Source organism: Pseudophryne corroboree, assembly GCF_028390025.1.
Source record: "Pseudophryne corroboree isolate aPseCor3 chromosome 3 unlocalized genomic scaffold, aPseCor3.hap2 SUPER_3_unloc_80, whole genome shotgun sequence".
Classification (NCBI taxonomy): Eukaryota; Metazoa; Chordata; class Amphibia; order Anura; family Myobatrachidae; genus Pseudophryne; species Pseudophryne corroboree.
This window is the reverse complement of record NW_026967575.1, coordinates 175,017-197,458: the sequence shown is the minus strand read 5'-3', so window position 1 is coordinate 197,458 and position 22,442 is coordinate 175,017. Positions and strand designations below refer to the sequence as shown.

Sequence of the window (22,442 nt, the reverse complement as noted above, 5' to 3'; positions counted from 1 at the left end):
ACGAAACCACTTTTGGCAGAAAATTGCTGATAAGTTCTCAACTCCGCTCTATCCGTATGGAAGATTAAATAGGGGCACTTGTGGGACAAAGCCAAACTCTCAACAGTTCTGTGTCTAACAGTATTTCCAACGCCGACTACAGCGTCGTTGGGATCAACAGTGATTCTGGCAAGTTCAGGAGCCAACTACTTTGTTGAAGAACTGTCAGGGAGAATGCAACGTTTTGCACCACTTGGTTTCTTGACCTCGCCGTAATCAGGAGAGCGTCCCAGTACAGAATAATAACGACTCTTTTACTATCGAAGGAAAACCATCATATCGCCATCATTCCAGTGAATTGGTAATGACAATCCTGAATAGCAAACCCAGGTAAGCCTAATGCGGAAGAAACCTTAATTAGACCCCCTTTCTCCTTTTCCAGATTGGAGATTCCTGCCCTGAGAGATTCCAGCTTGTAGTTCAACTTCTTAAGTAGAAATTTTTGGGATTTTAGATATAGGATTGTTCTGACCGAGCCGTCCGGCCTAGGGAGCACGAAAAAGCTTGAATAACAGCTTTTTTGTTTTTGTGACCGGGACAGCAGGACAATGACCTGATCCTGACACAACTCTTGTATGGCGTTGCATACTACCTCCCCATCCACAGGAGAATCGGTAAGGTCTATTTGAAATATCGGTGAAGGGAAACGTCTGGAAACTGCAGTATGTCCCCCTTGGGACTCTATTCTTAAACTCACTGGTCCATGTCCGTTCCAGGACTGACTAAAGAGTATTATACGTGGTCCCACCAGTGTAGACTCCCGCAAGATAGACCCAGCGTCATGCGGTGGATGTGGCAGAAACAGAGGAGGATTTCTGCTTCAGCAAACTTGAAAAGACTGCTGACCTCTGACCTTTTCACCATCCTCTAACTGCAAAGAAAGGGAAATCCGTATCTATTCGGTCGAAATGACTGCATCCTACAATAATGCATCACCAACCGTTGTGAGGGAACATAGGGCAAGAAGGTAGACTTACCAGTGGAATCTGCCGAGATCAACTTAACAAGACCATCCCCAATCCAGGTTTTACCTTCATAGGGAAGGGACTCCAGTTCTACACGGAGTCAGCCTCAGCATTCCATTGGTGAATCCACAACGCCCTCCTAGTCGAGACCACCATGGAATTGGCCTGCTAACCCAAGAGTCCTATATCCCTTGTGGTCGCACGGCAGTCTGCTGCAATGTTATAGATATTACCCAACTTCAGGAGTACCCTGCATACAACTACTCCCCTATGCGCACGTAATGCAAGTATAATCAACGTACAGGCGGACACATAATTAGAGTATCACATATCTTCCTGTATACAATCCTTTGTGACAGGGCCCCATGCAGAACAGGGGGTGACTCACTTTATTCTATCCACGGCGGGAAAAGAATAAACACTCGGAATCCTCTTGAGGATTTGAAAATATCTGGTCACGGCCACTCAGCACATGAGAAGGAATAACTTTACCTCAGCATTCATTATAATTTTTTATATGTATATATATATATATATATATATATATATATATATATATATATATATATATATATATATCTTTAAATATAGCTATACACACAAATATAAAACTCATATATAAATATCCCCTTTGACAGGAACAGCAGGGTTCCTAGTGACGTTAATACGTTCTTAATGTGTATGAAACATGTACTGAATGCTGATTTTATGGATCTAGTCAGGAAAATAAGAATTTACTTACCGATAATTCTATTTCTCGGAGTCCGTAGTGGATGCTGGGGTTCCTGAAAGGACCATGGGGAATAGCGGCTCCGCAGGAGACAGGGCACAAAAAGTAAAGCTTTTCCAGATCAGGTGGTGTGCACTGGCTCCTCCCCCTATGACCCTCCTCCAGACTCCAGTTAGGTACTGTGCCCGGACGAGCGTACACAATAAGGGAGGATTTTGAATCCCGGGTAAGACTCATACCAGCCACACCAATCACACCGTACAACTTGTGATCTAAACCCAGTTAACAGTATGATAACAGAGGAGCCTCTGAAAGATGGCTCCCTAAACAATAACCCGAATTAGTTAACAATAACTATGTACAAGTATTGCAGATAATCCGCACTTGGGATGGGCGCCCAGCATCCACTACGGATTCCGAGAAATAGAATTATCGGTAAGTAAATTCTTATTTTCTCTATCGTCCTAGTGGATGCTGGGGTTCCTGAAAGGACCATGGGGATTATACCAAAGCTCCCAAACGGGCGGGAGAGTGCGGATGACTCTGCAGCACCGAATGAGAGAACTCCAGGTCCTCTTTTGCCAGGGTATCAAATTTGTAGAATTTTACAAACGTGTTCTCCCCTGACCACGTAGCTGCTCGGCAGAGTTGTAATGCCGAGACCCCTCGGGCAGCCGCCCAAGATGAGCCCACCTTCCTTGTGGAATGGGCCTTAACAGATTTAGGCTGTGGCAGGCCTGCCACAGAATGTGCAAGTTGAATTGTGTTACAAATCCAACGAGCAATCGACTGTTTAGAAGCAGGCGCACCCAACTTGTTGGGTGCATACAGTATAAACAGCGAGTCAGATTTTCTGACTCCAGCCGTCCTTGAAATGTATATTTTTAAAGCTCTGACAACGTCCAACAACTTGGAGTCCTCCAAGTCGCTTGTAGCCGCAGGCACTACAATAGGCTGGTTCAGGTGAAACGCTGATACCACCTTAGGGAGAAAATGCGGACGCGTCCGCAGCTCTGCCCTATCCGAATGGAAAATTAAATAAGGGCTTTTATAAGATAAAGCCGCCAATTCAGATACTCTCCTGGCGGATGCCAGGGCCAGTAACATAGTCACTTTCTGTCAGGAATCGACTTACCAGGCTGACATCCGTCCGCCGCTGCGGACTCCGTCCTGGCTCCCTGCGGTCACCTGTCGCCTATGCCCCTGCCATGGGACATCATCAAGATCCTGGGAGCACTGCTGAGACAGCGGGCGTGTAGCGCGCCGCGTCCCCGCTGGGCCGCGGCGTGGGCGCCGCCATGACAGTCTGCAATAGCCAGTATACTGCGGCCAATCCGGTGCGTGGCCGCACCCACTCTTCCTTCACTCATCCAATCCCTGCGCACCATGGGGTATATAAGAGGCTACAGGTTCAGTTCACAGGCATCCTGGACTTTGTGTCTTTCCAGCGACCTACATGAAAGGATCGGTTCCTGTCTCTCCTGAGTTCCTGGTTCTCTGCTAAAGAACTTATACTCCTGGTTACTCTGCAATCTTCCGTGGAACTTCAAGGCTCAGCAATACCTGCAACCTGCATAAGGCCTCACACTCATCACCACCTTGTGTGCTTCAGCCTGCAGTTGAAGACTGACTCCAGGTGTGTTCATTCCTCCACCTGTGACACAGCTTGCTGCTGCCAGTGCCTCATCACCTGCACTGTGAGTCGGACTCCTGCTTATGCTCAGGTTTGCCATTTCCATCTACTGCCTAAGTTTCCTGTTTTAAAACCCTGCACTGGTTTCCAAGCCAGAACCATCTCATTATCATTCTGTTCTTCTGATTTATACTTCCGGATATTATTTCTCAAATTCATTTGTCATCCATTGCCATAGACTTTCAGTTATTACACTGAGTGATTGACTTTTTCTCATCTGTTATTATTATTTCTGCTGCAATACTGTTATAACATCTGCTTAATAAAAATACCATTGCGCTCATGCGCAGGAACGTTATTCAACCTCCTCGTTTCCTTCCTTCCACCTCCACTGACCCACTAGCGCCCCCTCCGGGGACACAGACCAAACACAATCTGACAGTAAGTCCAGGATCGATGGACTCGGATGGTGGACGGAGTGTGGGGTCAGAGGCCTTGCAAGATCTGGTCTCCCGTCTGGATGGTCAAGAGGTTGCGCAGCAGCAGATGCTTCACTTTCTGCAAGGGATGTCCTCCCGATTGGATACACTGCAGCAATCCCTGCCTAGTGTACTCTCACCTACTGTTCCAGTTACTCCAGCACCTGCCAGTGCTGTAAATTCTTCTACGTCGGCTGCATCAGCTCCAGTGTCACGTCTGCACCTGCCCGTGCCGAGCAAATATGATGGCAGTCCTAAATTATGTCGCGGCTTTCTCAATCAGTGTGAAATACAGTTTGAGTTATTGCCACATAACTTTCCCACGCCAAGGTCCAAGGTTGCCTACATCATTTCCTTGCTCTCTGGTTCTGCTCTGAGTTGGGTGTCTCCTCTGTGGGAACGTGCTGACCCTCTGATCAACAACTACTCAGACTTCGTGTCAACCTTTAGACGGATCTTTGACGAGCCTGGTCGTGCAACATCAGCTTCGGCAGACCTGATCCAACTTCGTCAAGGTAACCGAAGCATGGGACAATATGTCATCCAGTTCCAGACGTTGGCTGCAGAGATCCAGTGGAACAACCAAGCTCTGGTAGCAGCCTTCTGGCACGGACTCTCGGATCGGATCAAGGACGAACTGACAACCCGTGACATTCCTGTTCAACTGCCTGATTTGATCTCCCTGTGTATTAAGCTGGACTCTCGCATCCGCGAACGCAATAATGAACGTGCTCGGAGTGAGTCTCGCAGACCAAGGTTCATACCTCCTGTACAGTTCCAGTCTCCCTCTTCTGACGAGCCTATGCAGATAAATAGGTCCCGCCTATCTCCTGAAGAGCGGGCAAGAAGAATACGTGAGAGGCTCTGCCTATACTGTGCTGCTGCGGGCCATCAAATTAACTCCTGCACGATGCGTTCGGGAAACGCCAGATCCTGACTTGTAAGGGAGGAGTCAAGTTAGGATCTTTCAGTCAAGCTCCTTCTCAACAAGACCTCATTCTTCCAGTGACGCTAGAAACTTCCGTTGGGCTCCAGTCTGCGTCAGCATTAGTGGACTGCGGTGCTGCAGGAAATTTTATCACCCAAGCTGCGGTAAATAAATTTCGCCTGTCTACCTGTGAACTTTCTTGTCCTGTATACATTACTGCTGTGGATGGTAGTAGAATCTCTAAGGGGAACATTTCACATCAAACTACCCCAGTGGTTCTGGGAGTTGGATTTCTCCATTCAGAACTGATCAAGTTCCTGGTCATCCCTCAAGCCACCCAGGAGATTGTCTTGGGCATGCCTTGGCTCCAGCTACATAACCCACAGTTCAACTGGACAACGTTGCAGCTTACCTCATGGGGTTCACACTGTCATCAATCCTGCTTAGCCCAAGTGTGTCCCATTAAGTCTACCGAAGTAAAGTCACAGCTAAGTCTTCCAGCAGCTTATCAAGACTTCGCAGACGTCTTCTGTGAAAAGGCTGCTGATATTCTGCCGCCCCATAGGGAATGGGATTGTCCCATCGATCTCCTTCCTGGCAAGAAGCCACCCAGGGGGCGCACCTACCCTTTATCTGTTCCTGAAACAGAGGCGATGAGTAATTACATCAGAGAGAATCTTCAGAAAGGATTCATCCGTCCGTCATCATCACCCGCTGGTGCAGGTTTCTTCTTTGTCAAAAAGAAGGATGGAGGACTGCGTCCATGCATTGACTATCGGGGTCTCAATGACATTACCATCAAGAATAGTTATCCTTTACCACTCATTACCGAACTTTTTGATAGAGTTAAGGGGGCCCGCATCTTCACCAAGTTAGATCTCCGCGGTGCCTATAATCTCATCAGAATCCGGAGTGGTGACGAGTGGAAAACGGCTTTCAACACTCGAGATGGCCATTATGAATATCTGGTAATGCCATTTGGGTTGAGTAATGCTCCAGCGGTATTCCAACACTTTGTGAATGAAATTTTTCGAGATGTTCTGTATAAGTACCTCGTTGTCTACTTAGATGATATTCTTATCTTTTCTCAAGACCTTCCATCTCATCGCCTACAAGTCTGTGAAGTTCTCCGACGTCTTCGTGAGAACCGTCTCTACGGGAAACTATCTAAATGCACCTTTGAAGTTCCCTCTATACCCTTCCTGGGTTATATAATTTCCGGATCGGATCTTCAGATGGACCCGACGAAATTGGAAGCCATTGCCAACTGGTCCATTCCAAATTCCCTCAAATCTATCCAGCGGTTCCTGGGTTTCGCCAACTACTATAGAAAATTTATTCGAGGATTCTCCACTCTCATCGCTCCTATTACCAACCTGACTCGGAAAGGGGCAGATCATTCCAACTGGTCAGAAGAAGCCTTGGCAGCCTTCCGGAAAATCAAGCTAGCCTTTATGTCTGCTCCAGTGCTGTCACAGCCAGATGTCGACAGACCATTCGAGTTGGAGGTAGATGCCTCTACAGTTGGGGTTGGAGCTGTTCTCTCCCAGAAGGGATCTGATGGGAAAGTCCACCCGTGTGGATTCTATTCTCGCAAGTTTCTTCCTGCAGAAGCTAACTACTCCGTGGGAGATCAAGAGTTACTGGCAATCAAGCTGGCTCTCGAGGAATGGAGATATCTCCTAGAAGGGGCCAAACATCCGTTTAACATCTTCACGGATCATAAAAACCTGCTATATTTAAAAGCAGCCCAGTGCCTTAACCCTCGCCAGTCCAGGTGGGCTATGTTTTTCTCACGTTTTAATTTTAAGCTTCATTTCCGCCCAGGTTCACAGAATGTGAAAGCCGACGCATTATCCCGATCCATGGAATCTGAAGAAGGAACATCTGACTCTGTGCCACATTCCATCCTGAGTCCCGTGGTTTTCGCTGCCTCTCAAGTCTCCCCAGCTCCTCCTCCTGGTAAGACTTTTGTTTCCCCAGAGCTCCGTCCCAAGTTGCTATCTTGGGCCCATCAATCCAAGTTCACTGGTCATCCTGGTGTCCTGAAGACGTTCAAGTTCCTTTCTGCGTCTTATTGGTGGCCAAAGATGAAAATGGACATCCAGGATTTCGTGGCATCCTGTCCTAAATGTGTGCAGCACAAGACTCCTCGTCAATCTCCAGCAGGTCAGTTACAACCCTTGTCTGTCCCTAGTCGTCCTTGGTCTCACCTATCCATGGATTTTATCACTGACCTTCCTCCTTCTCAGGGACATAATACCATTTGGGTTGTAGTAGACAGATTCACCAAGATGGCTCATTTCGTTCCTCTCCAAGGTCTCCCTTCTGCCCCGAAACTTGCCCAAATCTTCTTACAGGAGATTTTCCGCCTACATGGGTTACCCTCTGAAATAATATCTGATCGGGGGGTACAGTTTGTAGCGAGGTTTTGGAGGGCCCTCTGTTCTGCCATGCAGGTTAAATTGAAATTCTCGTCATCATACCATCCTCAGACGAATGGGCAGACAGAGAGAGTCAATCAAGAACTTGAGACTTTTTTAAGGTTATATGTGTCATCTTCCCAGGATGATTGGTTCAATCTGCTTCCATGGGCCGAGTTTGCCCATAACTTTCGATACCATACTGCTACTGAGACGACACCATTCTTCGCAGTATATGGGCAACATCCCCGTGTACCTGAATTCCAAGAACTCCCTCCTATGGATGTTCCTGCTGCCACTACTGCTCTAACCCAGTTTTCATCCATTTGGAAAAGAATTCATGTTTCCCTCAAAAAAGCCTCCAGTCGATACAAGGTCTTTGCCGACCGCAAGAGACGTGCGGTTCCCCATTTGAAACCTGGGGACAAGGTTTGGTTATCAACCCGCAACCTTCGTCTCAGGGTCCCATCCATGAAGTTTGCACCACGCTTCATTGGTCCTTACCCTATCGAGAGTGTCATCAACCCAGTGGCTTACAAGTTGAAATTACCATCTTCACTTCGTATACCTAACGCCTTTCACATTTCTCTCCTCAGACCTTTAGTCCTAAACCGCTTTCAGAATACTCTTCCAGCAGGTCCCAAGATTCGGACTCAGCGGGGCGTAGAATTTGAGATCAACAAGATTCTGGACTCCCGTTGCCGGTATGGACGTCTCCAGTACCTGGTCGATTGGTGCGGTTATGGCCCAGAGGAGAGAAGCTGGGTGAATTCATCTGATGTCCATGCTCCTAGGTTGGTTCGTGTTTTCCACAGCACTCATCCCTCCAAGCCACGTGGGTGTTCGGTGTCCACCCCTAAAGGAGGGGGTACTGTCAGGAATCGACTTACCAGGCTGACATCCGTCCGCCGCTGCGGACTCCGTCCTGGCTCCCTGCGGTCACCTGTCGCCTATGCCCCTGCCATGGGACATCATCAAGATCCTGGGAGCACTGCTGAGACAGCGGGCGTGTAGCGCGCCGCGTCCCCGCTGGGCCGCGGCGTGGGCGCCGCCATGACAGTCTGCAATAGCCAGTATACTGCGGCCAATCCGGTGCGTGGCCGCACCCACTCTTCCTTCACTCATCCAATCCCTGCGCACCATGGGGTATATAAGAGGCTACAGGTTCAGTTCACAGGCATCCTGGACTTTGTGTCTTTCCAGCGACCTACATGAAAGGATCGGTTCCTGTCTCTCCTGAGTTCCTGGTTCTCTGCTAAAGAACTTATACTCCTGGTTACTCTGCAATCTTCCGTGGAACTTCAAGGCTCAGCAATACCTGCAACCTGCATAAGGCCTCACACTCATCACCACCTTGTGTGCTTCAGCCTGCAGTTGAAGACTGACTCCAGGTGTGTTCATTCCTCCACCTGTGATACAGCTTGCTGCTGCCAGTGCCTCATCACCTGCACTGTGAGTCGGACTCCTGCTTATGCTCAGGTTTGCCATTTCCATCTACTGCCTAAGTTTCCTGTTTTAAAACCCTGCACTGGTTTCCAAGCCAGAACCATCTCATTATCATTCTGTTCTTCTGATTTATACTTCCGGATATTATTTCTCAAATTCATTTGTCATCCATTGCCATAGACTTTCAGTTATTACACTGAGTGATTGACTTTTTCTCATCTGTTATTATTATTTCTGCTGCAATACTGTTATAACATCTGCTTAATAAAAATACCATTGCGCTCATGCGCAGGAACGTTATTCAACCTCCTCGTTTCCTTCCTTCCACCTCCACTGACCCACTAGCGCCCCCTCCGGGGACACAGACCAAACACAATCTGACACTTTCCATGTGAGATATTTCAAATCCACATCTTTTAGTGGTTCAAACCAACGGGATTTGAGGAAATCTAAAATTACATTTAGATCCCACGGTGCCACCGGAGGCACCACAGGAGGCTGTATATGCAGTACTCCTTTGACAAAAGTCTGGACCTCAGGGACTGAGGCCAATTCTTTTTGGAAGAATATTGACAGGGCCGAAATTTGAACCTTAATAGATCCCAATTTGAGACCCATAGACAATCCTGATTGCAGGAAATGTAGGAAACGACCCAGTTGAAATTCCTCCGTCGGAGCACTCCGATCCTCGAACCACGCAACATATTTCCGCCAAATGCGGTGATAATGCTTCGCGGTGACTTCCTTTCTTGCCTTAATCAAGGTAGGAATGACTTCTTCTGGAATGCCTTTTCCTTTTAGGATCTGGCGTTCAACCGCCATGCCGTCAAACGCAGCCGCGGTAAGTCTTGAAAGAGACAGGGACCCTGTTGAAGCAGGTCCCTTCTCAGAGGTAGAGGCCACGGATCGTCCGTGACCATCTCTTGAAGTTCCGGGTACCAAGACCTTCTTGGCCAATCCGGAGCCACTAGTATCGTTCTTACTCCGCTTTGCCGTATGATTCTCAATACCTTTGGTATGAGAGGCAGAGGAGGAAACACATACATCGACTGGTACACCCAAGGTGTTACCAGCGCGTCCACAGCTATTGCCTGCGGATCTCTTGACCTGGCGCAATACCTGTCCAGTTTTTTGTTGAGGCGAGACGCCATCATGTCCACCATTGGTCTTTCCCAACGGTTTATTAGCATGTGGAAAACTTCTGGATGAAGTCCCCACTCTCCCGGGTGAAGATCGTGTCTGCTGAGGAAGTCTGCTTCCCAGTTGTCCACGCCCGGGATGAACACTGCTGACAGTGCTATCACGTGATTCTCCGCCCAGCAAAGGATCCTGGCAGCTTCTGCCATTGCACTCCTGCTTCTTGTGCCGCCCTGTCTGTTTACATGGGCGACTGCAGTGATGTTGTCCGACTGGATCAACACCGGTCTTCCTTGAAGCAGAGGTTCCGCCTGGCTTAGAGCATTATAGATTGCTCTTAGTTCCAGAATGTTTATGTGAAGAGACTATTCCAGGCTCGACCACACTCCCTGGAAGTTTCTTCCTTGTGTGACTGCTCCCCAGCCTCTCAGGCTGGCGTCCGTGGTCACCAGGATCCAATCCTGTATGCCGAATCTGCGGCCCTCCAATAGATGAGCCCTCTGCAACCACCACAGAAAAGATACCCTTGTCCTTGGAGACAGGGTTATCCGCAGGTGCATCTGAAAATGCGACCCTGACCATTTGTCCAACAGATCCCTTTCTTGCATGGAATCTGCCGAATGGAATTTGCTTCGTAAGAAGCCACCATTTTTCCCAGGACTCTTGTGCATTGATGTACAGACACCTTTCCTGGTTTTAGGAGGTTCCTGACCAGGTCGGATAACTCCTTGGCTTTTTCCTCGGGAAGAAAAACCTTTTTCTGAACCGTGTCCAGAATCATCCCTAGGAACAGCAGACGAGTTGTCGGCATTAATTTGGATTTTGGAATATTCAGAATCCATCCGTGCTGCTTTAGCACCTCTTGAGATAGTGCTAATCCCATCTCTAGCTGTTCTCTGGACCTTGCCCTTATTAGGAGATCGTCCAAGTATGGGATAATTAATACGCCTTTTCTTCGAAGAAGAATCATCATCTCGGCCATTACCTTTGTAAAGACCCGAGGTGCCGTGGACAAACCAAACGGCAGCGTCTGAAACTGATAGTGACAGTTTTGTACAACGAACCTGAGGTACCCCTGGTGTGAGGGGTAAATTGGAACGTGGAGATACGCATCCTTGATGTCCAAGGATACCATACAGTCCCCTTCTTCCAGGTTCGCTATCACTGCTCTGAGTGACTCCATCTTGAACTTGAACTTCTTTATGTACAGGTTCAAGGACTTCAGATTTAGAATAGGCCTTACCGAGCCATCCGGCTTTGGTACCACAAATAGAGTGGAATAATACCCCTTCCCTTGTTGTAGAAGAGGTACCTTGACTATCACCTGCTGAGAGTACAGCTTGTGAATGGCTTCCAAACCCGTCTCCCTTTCGGAGGGGGACGTTGGTAAAGCAGACTTCAGGAAACGGCGAGGTGGATCTGTCTCTAATTCCAACCTGTACCCCTGAGATATTATCTGCAGGATCCAGGGATCTACCTGCGAGTGAGCCCACTGCGCGCTGTAATTTTTGAGACGACCGCCCACCGTCCCCGAGTCCGCTTGAGAAGCCCCAGCGTCATGCTGAGGCTTTTGTAGAAACCGGGGAGGGCTTCTGTTCCTGGGAAGGAGCTGCCTGTTGCAGTCTCTTCCCTCGACCTCTGCCTCGTGGCAGATATGAATAGCCCTTTGCTCTCTTATTTTTAAAGGAACGAAAGGACTGCGGTTGAAAAGTCGGTGCCTTTTTCTGTTGGGGAGTGACTTGAGGTAGAAAGGTGGATTTCCCGGCTGTAGCCGTGGCCACCAAATCTCCAAATAACTCCCCTTTTTATACGGCAAAACTTCCATATGCCGTTTTGAATCCACATCGCCTGTCCACTGTCGCGTCCATAAGCTCTTCTGGCCCAAATGGACATAGCACTTACCCGTGATGCCAGTGTGCAGATATCCCTCTGTGCATCACGCATATAAAGAAATGCATCCTTTATTTGTTCTAACGACAGTAAAATATTGTCCCTGTCCAGGGTATCAATATTTTCAATCAGGGACTCTGACCAAACTACCCCAGCACTGCCCATCCAGGCAGTCGCTATAGCTGGTCGTAGTATAACACCTGCATGTGTGTATATACTTTTTTGGATATTTTCCATCCTCCTATCTGATGGATCTTTAAGTGCGGCCGTCTCAGGAGAGGGTAACGCCACTTGATAAGCGTGTGAGCGCCTTATCCACCCTAAGGGGTGTTTCCCAACGCGCCCTAACTTCTGGCGGGAAAGGGTATAACGCCAATATTTGCTATCGGGGTAAACCCACGCATCATCACACACTTCATTATTATTTTATCTGATTCAGGAAAAACTACAGGTAGTTTTTTCACTCCCACATAATACCCTTTTTTGTGGTACTTGTAGTATCAGAAATATGTAACACCTCCTTCATTGCCCTTAACGTGTGGCCCTAATGAGGAATACGTTTGTTTATTCACCGTCGACACTGGATTCAGTGTCCGTGTCTGTGTCTGTGTCGACCGACTGAGGCTGACGGTGTTTCTGAGACGCCTGGACCGGTACTAATTGTTTGTCGGCCGTCTCATGTCGTCAACCGACCTTGCAGCGTGTTGACATTCTCACGTAATTCCCTAAATAAGCCATCCATTCCGGTGTCGACTCCCTAGAGAGTGACATCACCATTACAGGCAATTTCTCCGCCTCCTCCAACATCGTCCTCATACATGTCGACACACACGTACCGACACACAGCACACACACCTGGAATGCTCTGACAGAGGACAGGACCCCACTAGCCCTTTGGAGAGACAGAGGGAGAGTTTGCCAGCACACACCAAAAAACGCTATAATTACATAGGGACAACCTTATATAAGTGTTTCTCCCTTATAGCATCTTTATATATATTTATATCGCCAATTAGTGCCCCCCCTCTCTGTTTAAACCCTGTTTCTGTAGTGCAGTGCAGGGGAGAGCCTGGGAGCCTTCTCTCCAGCCTTTCTGTGAGAGAAAATGGCGCTGTGTGCTGAGGAGATAGGCCCCGCCCCTTTTCCGGCGGGCTCGTCTCCCGCTCTTTAGTGAAGTTTGGCAGGGGTTAAATATCTCCATATAGCCTCTGGGGGCTATATGTGAGGTATTTTTAGCCAGTATATAGGTTTACATTTGCCTCCCAGGGCGCCCCCCCCCCAGCGCCCTGCACCCTCAGTGACTGCGTGTGAAGTGTGCTGAGAGGAAAATGGCGCACAGCTGCAGTGCTGTGCGCTACCTTTAGAAGACTGCAGGAGTCTTCAGCCGCCGATTCTGGACCTCTTCTTACTTCAGCATCTGCAAGGGGGCCGGCGGCGCGGCTCCGGTGACCATCCAGGCTGTACCTGTGATCGTCCCTCTGGAGCTGATGTCCAGTAGCCAAGAAGCCAATCCATCCTGCATGCAGGTGAGTTCACTTCTTCTCCCCTCTGTCCCTCGTTGCAGTGATCCTGTTGCCAGCAGGACTCACTGTAAAATAAAAAACCTAAGCTAAACTTTCTCTAAGCAGCTCTTTAGGAGAGCCACCTAGAATTGCACCCTTCTCGGCCGGGCACAAAAATCTAACTGGAGTCTGGAGGAGGGTCATAGGGGGAGGAGCCAGTGCACACCACCTGATCTGGAAAAGCTTTACTTTTTGTGCCCTGTCTCCTGCGGAGCCGCTATTCCCCATGGTCCTTTCAGGAACCCCAGCATCCACTAGGACGATAGAGAAACATTATGGTCGACATAAGAAACAGTATTCGTGTCGATCTCCGGGAGTAGTAACTGGGCAAAGTATCGGACTTCTGGCTCTGCAAGGGGGGTGACGGCGGGCTCTGGGAACGAGCATCTAGGCGTACCTAGCGATTAGACCCTCTGGAGCTAATGGTGTCCAGTAGCCAAAGAAGCAGAGCCTTGAAACTCACAAAAGTAGGTCTGCTTCTCTCCCCTAAGTGCCACGATGCAGGGAGACTGTTGCCAGCAGTGCTCCCTGAAAATAAGAAACCTAACATAAAGTCTTTTCAGAGAAACTCAGTAGAGCTCCCCTGTGTGTGACCAGTCTCACTGGGCACAGAATCTAAACTGGAATCTGGAGGAGGGGCATAGAGGGAGGAGCCAGTTAACACCCATTCAAAGTCTTAAAGTGCCCATGTCTCCTGCGCATCCCGTCTATACCCCATGGTTCTTGAAGCGTCCCCAGCATCCTCTAGGATGTATGAGAAATTAGTAATGTCATGGTGACATTCCAAGATCCCCTCACCTCCCCAGTTATGTCCCTGTATTATTACTATATATGTGATGTCACTGTGACATTCCCAGATGCCCTCACCTTCCCAGTCATGTCCCTGTATTATTACTATAGCCATAACTGATGTCACTGTCACATTCCCAGATCCCCTCACCTCCCCAGTCATGTTCCTGTATTATTACTATTGATATAAGTGATGTCAATGTGATGCTCCCAGATCCCCCTCACTTCCCCCACTCATGTCCCTCTATTACTACTAATATAAGTGAAATCACTGTGTCATCACCACCACTCCAAATGTATTATAATAATAATAATAATACTACCAGGACACCACAAGCTGCTGTCCCTGTATAATAATAACCATACACAAAAACCTGCTCCCCCCGTATTATACTAATAACAAACAGGACACCCCATTCTGCTCTCCCTTTATAGTAATAATAAAATGACACCACAGGCTGCTCCCTCTGCAAAATAATAATAATAATAGGACACAGCAGGCTGCTCCCTTCTGTATAATAATAATAATAACAACAAGAACAACAGGACAGCACAGCCTGCTACCCCTGTATAATAATAATGACAGGACACCACAGGCTGCTGACCCTGTATAATAAGTGAACGCCGCTAGCTACTCCTTCTTTATAATATTAATAATAGGACACAACAGGCTGCTCCTCCTGTATAATAATAATAATAACAAGTCACCACAGGCTGCTCCTCCTGTATAGTAATAATAACAGAACACCACAGCATGCTTCCCCTGTATAATGATAATGACAGGACACCACAGGGTGCTCCCCCTGTATAATAATAATAATAAGTGGACACCACTAGCTACTCCTTCTTTATAATAGTAATAATAGGACAACAAAGGCTGCTCCTCCTGTATAATGGAAATTACCAAGAACGGTACTCGGGCGCAATATGGGCTGTTGTTCTAAGGCTGCTGCTATATAACAGGATTAGTCAATCCTGATACCTAAGCATACACAAAAAGAAAACCAATAATAGCAGCGCTGAATTCAATTAATACTAAAAATTAAAAAATTAGATGGATTGAATGAAAACAGATTAAAAATTTTATTAATAACTCTGATTAATAACCAATTAAAAGTGAATGTGACCACCGGCAGAATAAGTGAACCAGAAATGTCCGTTCCTTTTAAATAACTGGACACCAGTTTAGGCAGAATATACAGGCTTAGGAGCTGATTGCACAGTCCCGAAAAGGGTTATTACCGCTTCTTAGGCCGCTGGAGGCTGCTCCCCTGTAAAATTATAACAACAACACCAATGCACACCACAGGCTACTCCCCCTGCATAATAGTAATAATAATAACAACAACAACAACAACCACAACAACAACAACAACAGCAACAGGACACCACAGGCTGCTCCCCCGGTATTATAATTATAATAATAATAATACTTCCCCTGTATAATAATAATAGGACACCACTGGCTGCTCCCCCTGTATAATAATAATAATAATAATAACTGTACACCACAGACTGCTCCCTCTGTATAATAATAACAACAGGACAACACAGGCTGCTCCTCCCGCATTATATCAACAGGACACCACAGGCTGATCCTCCTGTATAATAAATATAATAAATATAATAACTGTACACCACAGGCTGCTCCCTCTGTATAATAATAACAGGACACCACAGGCTGATCCTCCTGTATAATAATAATAATAACAACAACAACAACAACAACAACAGGACACCACAGGCTGCTCCCCCTGTAGAGTAGGATGCCACAGGCTGCTCCTCCTGTATACTATGACAACACAAGATGTTACCCCTGTAAGTTATGACTACACAGGCCCCTCCCCTTGTATACTATGACAACACAGGATGCTACCCCTGTATATTATGACAACACAGGCCACTCCCCCTATATACTATGACAACACAGGCCGCTCCCCCTGTATACTATGACAGTACAGGATGCTACCCCTGTATATTATGACAACACAGGCCACTCCCCCTATATACTATGACAACACAGGCCGCTCCCCCTGTATACTATGACAGCACAGGATGCTACCCCTGTATATTATGACAACACAGGCCACTCCCCCTGTATACTATGACAACACAGGCCACTCCCCCTGTATACTATGACAGTACACAGGCTGCTCTATTATGGTAACGGCGGGATCTGCGCCACCTGTATTACGGTAAAGGCGGGGTCTGCGCCACCTGTATTACGGTAACGGCGGGGTCTGCGCCACCTGTATTACAGTAAAGGCGGGGTCTGCGCCACCTGTATTACGGTAAAGGCGGGGTCTGCGCCACCTGTATTACGGTAAAGGCGGGGTCTGCGCCACATGTATGACGGTAATGGTGGGGTCCGCGCTACCTGTATTACAGTAACGGCACGGTCTGCGCCACCTGCATTACGGTAATAGGACACTAGAGTGTCAGCCACCTGTACGGGGATAATGCAGCACCAGAAGCTGCTCCAGCTGCACTATAACAAGGCACCAGAGGCTGCTCCCCCTGTAGTACAGAACCTGACACCAGAGCTGCTCAGCCTATAGAATAATAATAATAATATCATTACCTGCTGCCAGACACAGCAATGGCTGCTCTCTGCTCCTGCTGCCTTGTGGGAATGATAGAAGGAAGGCGGAGCTCAGATCAGGGGAAAATGGCCGCCGCTTCTGACGTCACTATAAGGCCAGGGAACCTATTGCTGCTGCCGGACTTGTCTACAACAAAATGGCCGCCGGCCTCCTGAACTGAGGACATGTGGGTTAACATTCATTACATAGGCCGGGGCTGTGGGCGGGGTGTAGTAGGGGAGGACCCAGTAACCAGTAAGCAGCCTTTGCCAATCATGCCCTACTTCCTGCCTGTGCGTTCCACCTTACTTCCGGACTGTGCGGTCCACATGCAGGAAGTGAGTTTTCATCGACTGCTGCAGTCTCCCAGGGTCCGTGGAGATCAGGTAATGGCGTCTTACTATACAGGGGGAGCAGCATGTGGTGTCCAGATATTATTATTATACAGGGGGAGCGGCCTGTGGTGTTCTGTTATTATTATTACACAGGAGGAGCAGCCTGTGGTGTCCTGTTATTATTATTATACAGGGGGAGCAGCCTGTGGTGTCCTGTTGTTATTTTTACACAGGGGGAGCGGCCTGTGGTGTCCTGTTATTATTACACAGGAGGAGCAGCCTGTGGTGTCCAGTTATTTTTATACAGGGGGAGCAGCCTGTGGTGTCCAGTTATTATTATTATACAGGGGGAGCAGCCTGTGGTGTCCAGTTATTATTATTATACAGGGGGAGCAGCCTGTGGTGTCATGTAATTATTATTATTATACAGGGGGAGCAGCCTGTAGTTTCCTGTTGTTATTATTATTATACAGGAGGAGCAGCCAGTGGTGTCCAGTTATTATTATTATACAGGGGGAGCAACCTGTGGTGTCCAGTTATTATTATTCAGGGGGGTAGCCTGTGGTGTCCTTTTATTATTATTATTTTTATTATTATACAGGGGGAGTGGCCTGTGGTGTCCTGTTATTATTACACAGGAGGAGCAGCCTGTGGTGTCCAGTTATTTTTATACAGGGGGAGCAGCCTGTGGTGTCCTGTAATTATTATTATTATTATACAGGGGGAGCAGCATGTGGTGTCCAGTTATTATTATTATACAGGGGGAGCAGCCTGTGGTGTCCTGTTATTATTATTAATATACAGGGGGAGCAGCCTGTGGTGTCCTGTTATTATTATACAGGAGAGCAGCCTGTGGTATCCTGTTATTATTATTATACAGGGGGAGTGGCCTGTGGTGTCCTGTTATTTTTTTATTATACAGGGGGAACAGCCTGTGGTGTCCTTTTATTATGCAGGAGGAGCAGCCTTTGGTGTCCTGTTATTATTATACAGGGGGAGCAGCCTGTAGTGTCCTGTTATTATTATTATAAAGGGGGAGCAACCTGTGGTGTCCTGTTGTTGTTGTTGTTGTTGTTGTTATTAATAATAATAATAATAATAATAATAATATTATAATAATACAGGTTGAGCAGCCTGTGGTGTCCTGTTGTTATTATTATTATGCAGGAGGAGCAGCCTGTGGTGTCCTGTTATTATAATACAGGGTGAGCAGCCTGTGGTGTCCTGTTATTATTATACAGGGTGAGCAGCCTGTGGTGTCCTGTAATTATTATTATTATTATTATTATACAGGGTGAGCAGCCTGTGGTGTCCTGTTATTATTATTATTATTATACAGGGTGAGCAGCCTGTGGTGTCCTGTTATTATTATACAGGGTGAGCAGCCTGTGGTGTCCTGTAATTATTATTATTATTATTATACAGGGTGAGCAGCCTGTGGTGTCCTGTTATTATTATACAGGGTGAGCAGCCTGTGGTGTCCTGTTATTACTATACAGGGTGAGCAGCCTGTGGTGTCCTGTTATTATTATACAGGGTGAGCAGCCTGTGGTGTCCTGTTATTATTATACAGGGGGAGCAGCCTGTGGTGTCCTGTTATTATTATACAGGGTGAGCAGCCTGTGGTGTCCTGTTATTATTATTATTATTATACAGGGTGAGCAGCCTGTGGTGTCCTGTTATTATTATACAGGGTGAGCAGCCTGTGGTGTCCTGTAATTATTATTATTATTATTATACAGGGTGAGCAGCCTGTGGTGTCCTGTTATTATTATTATTATTATTATTATTATTATTATTATTATTATTATTATACAGGGTGAGCAGCCTGTGGTGTCCTGTTATTATTATACAGGGTGAGCAGCCTGTGGTGTCCTGTAATTATTATTATTATTATACAGGGTGAGCAGCCTGTGGTGTCCTGTTATTATTATACAGGGTGAGCAGCCTGTGGTGTCCTGTTATTATTATACAGGGTGAGCAGTCTGTGTTGTCCTGTTATTATTATACAGGGTGAGCGGCCTGTGGTGTCCTGTTATTATAATACAGGGTGAGCAGCCTGTGGTGTCCTGTTATTATTATACAGGGTGAGCAGCCTGTGGTGTCCTGTTATTATTATTATTATTATTATTATTATTATTATACAGGGTGAGCAGCCTGTGGTGTCCTGTTATTATTATTATACAGGGTGAGCAGCCTGTGGTGTCCTGTTATTATAGTGTTCCTTCTAGGCTGTCTCAGCAGGGTGCTGCCCCCTGCCCTGTCTCGGTGCACCCTGCAGGACCAGAAATCGCCCCCTTGTATACAGAATGCAGCAGTCAGAGCGCAGGTTACAATGTTGTCGTCTGCTCCTTGCCCACCTCTGAAACTGGAACACAATTTCTATCCTTAGTGAACTGGATGGCAGAGGAGGCACTGTAATAACACAGCACTCTGATAAAGAGGGAAAGAACAGGGTAAGCAGTGAGCATGTACTGCTTACAGTATTTCCCCAGTAGAACAGAATTATTTTTTTCCTATATATTTTAACCCATTGTATAACTTTTCTGTTTTATAACACATAGAAGACTGGACATATACAGTATGTTTCTCAGTACAGATGTTAGGGGTCTTATATGTATGTTTGTATGGGTATATGATTTACTAAAGGCAAAATGTATGTACAAAAACTATAAACATATACGCTATGCTTTGTGTGCCCCTCAAAATAAAAATGTGCCCTCTTCAATGCTCAGCACCCTGCCCTAAAAATATCCTAGAGTGAACACTATATTATAATACAGGTGGAGTAGCCTGTGGTGTCCTTTTATTATTATTATTATTATTATTATTATTATTATTATTATACAGGAGGAGCAACCTTTGTTGTCCTATTATTAATATTATAAAGAATTAGTAGCTAGTGTTATTTTTATACTGGGGTGCAGCCTTTAGTGTCGTTGTTATTATTATTATTATTATTGTTATTATTAATTTTATTATATGTAATTGTGGGAATTGAAAATATTGCTCAAATTCTAGGATATATTAAAGCAAGGACCATAATATCCCTGGCATGTGTAACAGATGATAATTGGAGCAGTATGAAGCAAATGTATATCACACTCCTGGAAGTGTCACTGTGACATCACTTATATCTATAGTAATAATACAGGGAAATGATTGGGGAGGTGAAAAGGTCTGGGATAGTCACTCTGATGTCACTTATATATATATAGAAATAATACAGGGAAATGACTGCGGAGGTTATGAGGTCTGGGATAGTCACTCTGACGTCACTTATATATCTAGAAATAAGACAGGGACATGACTGCGGAGGTGAGGGGATCTGGGAGCGTCACAGTGACATCACTTATATCTGTAGTAATACTGGGACATGACTGGCGAGGTGAGGGGTCTGGGAGTGTCACTTTAACATCACTTATATATATAGTAATAATACAGGGACATGACTGGGCAGGTGAGGGAATCTGGGAGCGTCACTGTGGCATCACTTATATCTATAGTAATAAAGGGACATGACTGGGAAGGTAAGGGGATCTGGGAATGTCACAGTGACATCGTTAATATCTATAGTAATAATACAGGGACATGATTGGGGAGGTGAGGGGGACCTGGGAGTGCCACAGTGACAAGAGAAAGAAAGTAGACTTCTTTGTGGGTGCACTCTTGTGAAGAAATAATGAGATATTCTCAAAGAATAAAACTTAACTTTTATTACAAATTATTAAGAAATTATGCAATCTCCTGAGAACAAATAATGTCTCTTGCCGCCTTCCCCCTGCCTGTCGCCTGCAACCTTTCCCCTGCCTGTCTCCTGCAGCCTTTCCCATGCCTGTCTCCTGCCACCTTTCCCCTGACTGTCTCCTGCCACCCCATGCCTGTCTCCTGCCACCTTTGCTACACCATCGGCTGGATGTGTGGAACCTGACGTCACGGTGACTGTACGCTGCAGCTCCATGAATGAGGCCATGAAATTTCTCTCATGAGACCCTGTCCCTTCACAACCAATTCTCACGCTTACACCACTTCATGGCTGCAGCCATACTCGTCTGACAACTCAGGACACATAGAGCACATGCTCCGTACGGGTCGTGCACATGAGCGGTGTACCGAACATCAGCTCATTGTGACTCCTCCCACAATAGCGCTACACTCTAGATCAGTCCCACTATGCAGTACAGCCTTATGGGGCTGGGTCACAGGAACCTCGTAGACACTGACCAGGACTCTATGGCTGTGGGGAAATAGGAGACTTAATAGCCACTCTATTTTATATTTACTATGTTACATGTGCAATATGTTTTATGTATTATATTTATTCCAGGAACTCCAGCTGTGGGGAACGGACACTTTATTACACATCACACGTTCTGTATTCTCTCTGATTCACCGAGGATGGACAAGGACAGGAGTCACAGGACTGAGAGGATAATAAATATCACCCTGGAGATCATCTACCTGCTGACTGGGGAGGTGAGTGGATCTGGGAGCGTCACATTGACCTTATATCTATAGTAATAATACAGGGATATGACTGGGGAGGTGAGGGGATCTGGGAGGATCACTGTGACTACTTATATCTATAGTAATAATACAGGGACATGACTGGGGAGGTGAGGGGTCTGGGAGTGTCACAGTGACCTTATATCTTTAGCAATGATACAGGAACATAACTGGGGAGGTGAGGGGATCTGGGAGCGTCACAGTGACCTTATATCTATAGTGATAATACAGGAACATGACTGGGGAGGTGAGGGGATCTGGGTGCGTCACTGTGACATCTCTAATATCTATAGTCATAATACAGGAATATGACTGGGGAGGTGAGGGAATCAGAGCATCACAGTGACATCACGTATATCTATAGTAATAATACAGGGACTTGACTTGGGATGTGATGGGATCTTGGAGCTTCATAGTGACGTCACTCATCAATAGCAATAACACAGGGGCATGATTGGGGAGGTAAGGGGATCTGGGATCGTCACAGTGGCATCACATATCTATAGTAAATACAGGGACATGACTGGGGAGGGAAGGAGATCTGGTAGCGACGCAGTGATGTCACATATCTATAGTAATAACACATGGACATGACAGGGGAGGTGAGGTGATCTGGGAGTGTCACAGTGACATCACTTATATCTATAGTAATAATACAAGGACATGACTGGGGAGGTGAAGGGATCTGGGAGCATCACGTTGACGTCACATATATCTATAGTATTAATACAGGGACATAACTGCGGAGGTGAGGGGTTTGGGAGCGTCACAGTGATGTCACTTTTGTCTATAGTAATAAAACAGGGACATGACTGGGGAGGTGAGGGGATCTGGGATCATCACAGTGACATCACTTATATCTATAGTAATAATACAGTGATGTGACTGGGGAGGTGAGGGAGTCTTGGAGCCTCACAGTGACATCACTTATATCTAAAGTAATTATACAAGGACATGACTGGGGAGGTGAGGGAATCGGAGCGTTATAGTGAGGTCAC

General features: G+C 46.6%; 1 protein-coding gene across 1 annotated transcript in view; it reads left to right on the top strand.

The window, feature by feature from the left end:
- The first annotated feature begins 16,912 nt into the window (after positions 1-16,912).
- LOC134984794 (zinc finger protein 271-like) overlaps positions 16,913-22,442 on the top strand; it is a 68,401-nt gene continuing 62,871 nt past the window's right edge. Inside the window, exons 1-2 of the mRNA XM_063950277.1 lie at positions 16,913-16,989; positions 21,266-21,414. Of these exons, the coding sequence (XP_063806347.1) occupies positions 21,337-21,414 (78 nt within the window). The 5' untranslated portion in view covers positions 16,913-16,989; positions 21,266-21,336. The remainder of the gene's footprint in view (positions 16,990-21,265; positions 21,415-22,442) is intronic.